The sequence below is a fragment of the Paralichthys olivaceus genome, chromosome 8, assembly GCF_024713975.1.
Source record: "Paralichthys olivaceus isolate ysfri-2021 chromosome 8, ASM2471397v2, whole genome shotgun sequence".
Lineage (NCBI taxonomy): Eukaryota > Metazoa > Chordata > Actinopteri > Pleuronectiformes > Paralichthyidae > Paralichthys > Paralichthys olivaceus.
The window spans coordinates 1,373,391-1,381,242 of NC_091100.1; the positions used below are offsets into that span (position 1 = coordinate 1,373,391).

Consider the following 7,852-nt stretch of genomic DNA (forward strand, 5'->3'; position numbering starts at 1 on the left):
GATGTGAAATAAAAGTAAACAGTCTTGTCTTAGTCTTGGTTTCCTGTAGTTTGGTGGAAATCTTTATTTTCAATATCATGTGTCAGTGGAACGTTCAAACTATTCACAGAAAAGACACAAGTGAAATACTACAGAAGAAGTGTTTGTGAGAAACACTGCATTTAATATCTAAGGTTTTTTTTTTACAATGTACTTGATATTTACAGTGAACACATGTTAATCAAGTTATTTTTGCAGTTGATCCAAATGTTGACATTTGTTTGACAACAAAAACGACAGTATAGAGAGAAGTTTTACACGTTTTTTACATTAGAACAAATCTGGCAAAACTGAAGTTCCAGTTTATGGGTGTTCTGGAGCTTTGGATCATATCTTGTGATCATCTTCAGGAGAGCACGATATGGTTGAAAGCTCCACTTTAGTTATTATAAACCAGGCAACAGTGTTTTCATCGTAATAAAGAAACTTGTCAAACAGTTTCTGGAGTTCTGAGGCTTCAGATACGTTCACTTAACTTTTCATCAGGATCCATTTTTGTTGGTTTTTGGACTTGTAGGATCTATTGTGAGCAAAATACAGAACATCACCAGATTTGAGCTTAAACTGAACATTTTAAAATAACAGACACATTTAATATAGAACATCGATAACATTTCTTTACAATTCAACTCTCTGGATATTCTTTTTTTAACAATCTAAAAGTGCTACCATCATATTCATCCCATTTTTAAAGGAGACATATAACGTTTCAGTGTTTTTATCCTCCAGTGTGTTAGATTTTTTTGTAAATGTAAAAGTTCTGCAAAGTTAAAAAAGGTGTTTTCTGAACATTAGATTATGTAAACCTTCTACAGTCATAACACTAATTTAATTATCAACCTGAATATGTCTCCTTTAACATCATGAGTAATTAACTGACAAGTATTTTCACATCGACCCTCCTTCAAATGTTCGATTCCCAGGTAATATAAAGACACTTTGTACCAGATACCAAATAGATCATATCCTTCATTAGGATTTTGTTTATAACATCTTGTGTTTTGGCCTCGGTGATAAATACCTTCCCTCGTAAACTCTGAGCCACATTGTGAAAAACATAAGAGATGAAGCAGAAGTGAGGATCCCAGCACGGTGCACAAATGTTGCCTCCACTCCTCCTGCATCTCTACTTATTCTTGCCTATAAGATTTCCAACTCGCTGCATGAATCTTCCCAGTTTGTTTTCAGAGCCACTTTGTGTCTGATACATTGGATAACCTGAGTCATTCCGGCCATGAACGGGGCTCGTGCTTCTGTCTTTGTCTGAGGGATACATACTCGTCATCCTACTTTCAGTGCTGAGCAAATACTCGTATCGGCTGTAGGCTTTCTCTCTCCTGGTTTGAAAGACGGTCGCCCCCTCGTCGTCCAGAGTGCTCTTTGAGCCTCGATCCTGCTCTGCTCCGGGGTTTGTCTTTTTCTTGCTTGAACGCTGAGGAGATAATCTTGCGAAAGCAGATTTATGCCTTTCGGTGTCTGTTGAACTACTGGTGTGCTGTGACCTGGAGACACTGGGCGACTGACCTTTCTTTGTTATTTGCCCAGCAGAGGACCCCTGTGAATGGTCTGCCCTGATGGGTTGGTTGGATCCTGAGGGATTCTGCGGTCTCATTGAGGCCTTCCTCTGGAGGGACTTCTCCTCTTTTTTGGAGGCTTTCTTTTCGTCAGATGAAAGCATCGATTGCACTTTCATTCTCATGGAGTTCTTCCTCTGCAGCGTCTGTTCCTCTCTGTGTTTTTCTGAGTGACTACTCTTACCCTCCACTGCAAGCTGAGATCCAGTAGATGTGTTCAAAATCTTTGGAACGTTTTCTAATGATTTCTTTCGTTCTTTCGCAGCAGTAGAACTGTTGGCCACTTTACCAATAGAACCACGACTTCCTCTGGCTTCATCTCGACGTTGTGGTTGTTCAGGTAAACTTGATTTCACAAAGTTCTCTTCTGGAACAACTATTTCATCTTTGCTAATTTCCTCATTTCCGTTGTCGAGCGTTGTGTCTGAAGTGTTGATACGAGAATTTGAACTGTCTTTTTCTTCAGGGATCTCAATCAAAGACTCCATTGCTCTTAAATGCTGGATGCTGCTGGACTGCAAATGAGAGAGTTTTAGCGAAGGATCGTTCAGTTTCATGTCTAATTCAGCAGCTGACACTGATACTGTCCTGGAAGGAGGCTCACGCCAGTCATACGTGTGCAGCCTCTCTTTTCTGTCACCTTCCTTACTTGGGTCATTGATTTTCTGGTTGGTTGATTCCATGTCACCACCATTTTGTGCATGTGGCTCGAATTCTGCCACACTCTGCATCTTGTCCAGATTTCTCAACGAAGACACAAATTTCGGTCTTTCTAGACTGGGACACATCGACCTCAAGCTCTCTTGGCTATGTCTGAAATTAGCATATTCCTGCAAACTGAGCCTCTTCTGCCTCATTTCTTCTATCCTGGACTTAATGTCCCTCGACCGGTTGTGAATCCCCTGTGATTGTTGCTCGTTTAAGCCTGTGTGGCTGCTATACGGGGATATCATGGGAGATATCACATCATATGATGCATCAAGAGGCAAATCGCTCTCATTAAAGTACGAGTCGATCTTCCACCTGTGCAGTGAAGTTTCTGAGTTGAACGGTATCAGATTCTGGTCTGCACCGTAACGACTGTGATGCCGAAGCTGCTGCTGAGACAACCTGTTTGTTGGCATCAGGTTCGGTCCAGTCCTGTCAGGTATTCCAATGTCCCTGGTCCCCATCCTCAGCCGAGTCATGGAGTGTAACTTCTGCAGTTCGCCACCATAACTGTGTCCCCGCACCAGATTCCCCATGTCGGGACAGTGGGACTGATGCAGCCTGTCCTGCATGCTCAGGCCCCTGGTTAGCATGGCGGGGTTATTAAACCTATCATCCTGAGCGCTTCTCATGTCGTGCATCAACCTGGGTGTGATGTGGAGCTGGTGGAGGGACAGTTGGCTGGAGTTTGGGCTCGTCAAGGCCACAGAGTCTCTCAGGTACGGGACAGATATTCTCTCCCTGGACAGGACCGGAGGAACTGTGGAGCGAGCGTACAGTCTTCGAAACTCCTCGTCATAAGAGCAGACCAGCTGACCGGTTACCACCAGAACCATACTGAGGTTGATCTTCTCATAAGACCACGTGAAGCTGAAAGACAAAATAGAGGCACAGTCAACGGAAACGTAGACAGACAGAGGACTGGCCTGTATCCTGGTTATTAAGAGGCAGGACCGGCACTGACTTACCTGTAAGTTCCATATAAAACTGTTCTGCAGTCCACCAGAATAAACTTCTGCTCCAAACCTCCATGAAACTTGACCCCGGACTGACACTGGTACTGCTGCCCCTGAACTGTCCGAACCCGAATGTTCTGAGGTAGAAACAAAGAAAGAAGGTAGTTTTAACTGAGCAGAACTTTGAACATTTGCTTTTTCAACTCAGTTTGCTAGAGATTGAGACACAAACTCCTTAGGAAAATGTTTACAGACTTCTTTTTTCAACCAAGAGAATACAGGATTCAGGCACTTTCCCATTGACTTCAATTTGCAGAACCAGAGCTTATGTTTGTTTTTAGAAATAGCAGATGAACTGAATTCTAAGTTCACCGCCTCAGATCCGGGGCGCAAACAACTGCAAGATCTTTTTATGGCTGCAGCAACCAAACAAATGGAAATATTCTCAAGGGTTTGCACATTTCCATTTTAAATTAGATGCATTTTACTTTTCAATTTAAATCTAAAGTAAAGTGGTGGTTTTAGTTCCCATTTCTATTACTAGCAGCTTCAACACACCCATGTAAAAGCACACACACACACACACACACACACACACACACACACACACACACACACCTTTTAACTCTCAACAAGATCAAACCTGCGTCTCATTTTTTCTGCTGTCTTACTTGAAGTGGCTACTGGCTAAGTTTAATGTGCAGAGAGATCACGTCGCCGGGTTTCTTCTGTCGACTTGCTGTTTGACTGTTCAAATGACGTCCTGATGCAGTTCAACAGGAAAATCCAGCCACGCTAACAGATCTGTCTCATGGCTGCTGCAGCCGCCTCGTGTTAATGACAGGTAGCCGTGCAGAAGACATGTTTCCACGAGGGTGTGGAGCAAATGTCAGACTTAATCCGCTAAATGCTCTAGCCAACAGAAGAAAGGTCAACCCAGAGGCGATGCTTTACCTGGAAACTTAACTTAACCTCCAACTTTACACTTTGAGCAGATGAAATGTAGATGCATGAAAGGACTTGACAGCTTTTATATAAAACGCTAAACTAACAAACTAACTGAGGGTGTTTTTAAACATTTGAAATGAATGTTCGGAGGTGGATCTCAACCTGCGTTTGTTCACTCAGCAAAATGTTTTCATTGCTGTTTGACTATTCGTCTGCAGGATTACACACAAACCGTTGAACCGATTTTCTTGAAACTCGGAGGAAGGATGGGACATGGGTCAAGAAAGAGCTCAGTCACTTTTGGAGCCAATTTTTTTAACATTGCATGAAATGCAGAGATAAATAAATGTTGTTGTTGTTGAGGAGTCTCAGCAAACAACCCCTTCAGTTCATGTGCAGCCTGCGTCCTCCGCACGCTGTCACTGAACGTTCTCTCACGCTGCATCGTCCCACAACCTCACACATTCATAAGAATCCACTCTCGTTGCTCTGGAATCTCACGGAGACGTGTCTGTCTCACCTTGAGGTCCTGGATGTTGACGCCCACCCTGTGCGACATGGTGAGGAAGCTCCTGAACTGAGAATTATCCAGGAGGATGTAGACCACCACCCCCCTCAGCGTGGCACTGACGATCTCTTTAAAAATGTCCACATCGGTGAAGACGTCCATCGATATGGCAACAACCTGGAGACACATTGGACACATGAACAATGTTTTCAAATCCTCAGGAGACTTTTAAGTAAGCAGCTGTTGTAACACATTTAAATTTAATAAAAACTACGGGAAGTATTTCGTGGAAATACTTCCCGTAGTTTTTATTAAATTTTAAGTTTGGAAGGATGTGGTCTGGATCCGGATCAGGGCGCAGATCCAGAATCCTTTTTTCCTCTTTCTTCAACAGTGTGAGACGCTTTTCAACATTTCCGTTGATTCGTTGCAGACGATACAAAGAGTTTGTTTATTAGGAGGTCGTCGTTAATGATCGTCAATGATTATGTTTACTGCGTTTCCAGATCTTTTATTACTTTAATTATCAGTATGAGTCAAAACCAGGATTTAACATTTAAACATCCACATGAACACAGTTCAGTTCAGTTCTGCAGCTTTTAAAACATTAACTTCGACCCTGGACATGAACACAAATCCATTCTGCACATCAACAGGCTAATTTTCAATAGGCTGGATATCTATAGAATAAAAGTCCACTTCCTGCACACACACACACACACACACACACACACACACACACACACACACACACACACACACTGTGATGTATGAATTATTTTCTGCAGCTCTGGAGACAGTGAGACGTGTGGAGCCGAACATCGAACAGATTCAAGATGAGACATGCCGGCTGCTTCATGCTAACGTGTCTGAAAATGAGCTGTGGCCTTTCTGCACAAATCTTACACTGTGGAAAATTAGAGAGAGAGTGTGTGCGTGTGTGTGTGGAGAAGCAGACGTTTGTGTAAATGTTGAGTTGTGTTAAACCTCATGCTGTGACAAGATCTTGAAAAAGGACTAAAGACTAATCACTGGCCTCAGGTGATTAGTTTCTCTTCAACACTGATGTAACGTTCGTTTCTGTTCGAGTCTCGTTCTTTTCTTCACGCATAACTTCCGAGATCCATAAAACTGTTTATTGTTACATAGACTTTTAACACTTTTTTTCATGAATAAATAAATAAAATACAAACTACGTGCGAAATAATCTCAAGATCTTGAAACAAACTTTTATAAAGATTTTCTTCATGTAAATTAGAAACAGCAGGAGGTGAACTTCCTTCAGTTTGATGGAAGAAAACACTACAGAGGCACATCAAACTTTGTACTGTATATATGATAAATTATATATTTTTATATATTATATCTATTCTTTTTATATTACAGTGTTTATATTGCACGTTCACTTATTTATTATTTTTACAGCATTTGACAGCAAACCTCCCTGTTACCTTATCTTATCTTATCTTAAGTTTTTAGTTTGAGGTCTTTTTTCTCGACACCATTTCAAATGTCTCAGACTCTGTGTTTCTGAAGAGATGAGCAAACAAGAGGAAAACTGTCAATTTTACTTTAAAACCAAACTGGTCTTTAGAGTCGATTTGGTCTGAATCTGTTTAGTTTAATTAGCGAAATGTCAGGAGATTAAAAGTGACAAAGTTTCCTCCACAACGACCTGAATGAAACAATGAGATGGTGTTGTCAGCTGTGTGTGTGTGTGTGTGTGTGTGTGTGTGTGTGTGTGTGTGTGTGTGTGTGTGTGTGTGTGTGTGTGTGTTGCACTGCAGCCAAGCCCACAGTTCACTGTTCACTGCAGAGAAATATGTGGTGATATTTATTTTCCTCTGAGTAAAAGAAACGCCTCTCATTGTGTTTGTGCTGCTTTTGTGTGTGTACCTGTCACCGTGTGTGTGTGTGTGTGTGTGTGTGTGTGTGTGTGTGTGTGTGTGTGTGTGTGTGTGTGTGTGTGTGTGTGTGTGTGCAGTGATAAAAGACGAAGAAGAATCCTCTACATTAACACAAACCTGACAGATCAGTAGAGTCTGGTTTCACCCTCAGTGTGTGTGTGTGAGAGAGTGTGTCTATCTGTGTGTGTGTGTGTGTGTGTGTGTGTGTGTGTGTGTGTGTGTGTACAGTATCTGACAGCTCTCACCTGCCTCGCCTCCTGAATCTGTTTTCGAACCACCTCCTTGATGGTCGGCGTGTTCTCTCTGGGGGGGTGGAACAGCAGACTGATGCTGGTGTCCGCCGTCTCCAGCGTGGCCTCGGGCCAGCCCAGGTCCAGGTCCGGCACCTCCTCGTCCGACTCTGTGGGGAAGTAGGTGGAGGGGCTGACCTCGTCCGTGACCGGCCTCGTGACCTCCGCCTCGTCCTCCACGGCCGGCAGCTCTGCATTTTCCAGAATAAAGAAGATCTCCTCTTCGGACAGGAAGTGGCTGATCTGCTCGGCCCGCAGGAACTCCTCGTAGGCCTCTTTGCCGCCGCAGAGCAAGGCGTAAATGGCCAGGCGGTAAGTTTCCTTGTAGTGTGGCTGAACGTAAAGCGGCTCCTCGTCGTCCTTCAGTGACGACAGGCCGGACAGGCTGGCCTCCATGGCAGCTGTTACTGGTGCAGTTCACACCTGAAACCTTCACTGGACGACAGATACCGAGAATCTCATTGAGAGGGGAAACAGCACAGTGTGAAAACCTGTCCGTCGAGTGTGTGAATCACCTCCAGCAGATAAACAGAGCGAAGCATGTGGTGACTCCGAGAGCTTCGCTGAATTTAACTAAACAAGCATTTGCAGAAGAAGATGAAGAGGCTAAAGTTAAACTCACGTCATGATTGGAACCAGCGACTCTGGTGTTTCCAGTGAGAGGAGGCCGCTCTCCTCAGTGTGTTTCTCCTGCAGCAGCTCTGAGGTGTGGATTTGAACTCTCGGTGTTAAAGAACACTCGTACCTGCCCTGTTCTGTCCACTGACAGCTCGCGCGCTGTAACAAGCCCCGCCCACCTCAGCTCACCTGGGTCGCAGCAGCAGGTTTGTTCAACCTGCTCGACTCAGCCGCTCTTTCACTTTGTGCACTTTTTTTCTCTTGTGTGTTTTTTTTTCTTTATTCGTTGCTGCTGCTGCAAGAG

General features: G+C 43.6%; 1 protein-coding gene across 1 annotated transcript; it reads right to left on the reverse strand.

Moving 5' to 3' along the window:
* Positions 1-33: 33 nt before the first annotated feature.
* LOC109644554 (protein FAM83B-like) lies at positions 34-7,790 on the reverse strand. Its single transcript, XM_020109957.2, has 5 exons — positions 7,553-7,790; positions 6,886-7,365; positions 4,746-4,910; positions 3,290-3,414; positions 34-3,191 (listed from the first exon to the last, which is right to left on the reverse strand). Exons 2-5 carry the CDS (start codon positions 7,324-7,326, stop codon positions 1,166-1,168), a joined length of 2,757 nt encoding a protein of 918 aa, XP_019965516.2. The 5' UTR covers positions 7,327-7,365; positions 7,553-7,790; the 3' UTR covers positions 34-1,165.
* Positions 7,791-7,852: the final 62 nt, after the last annotated feature.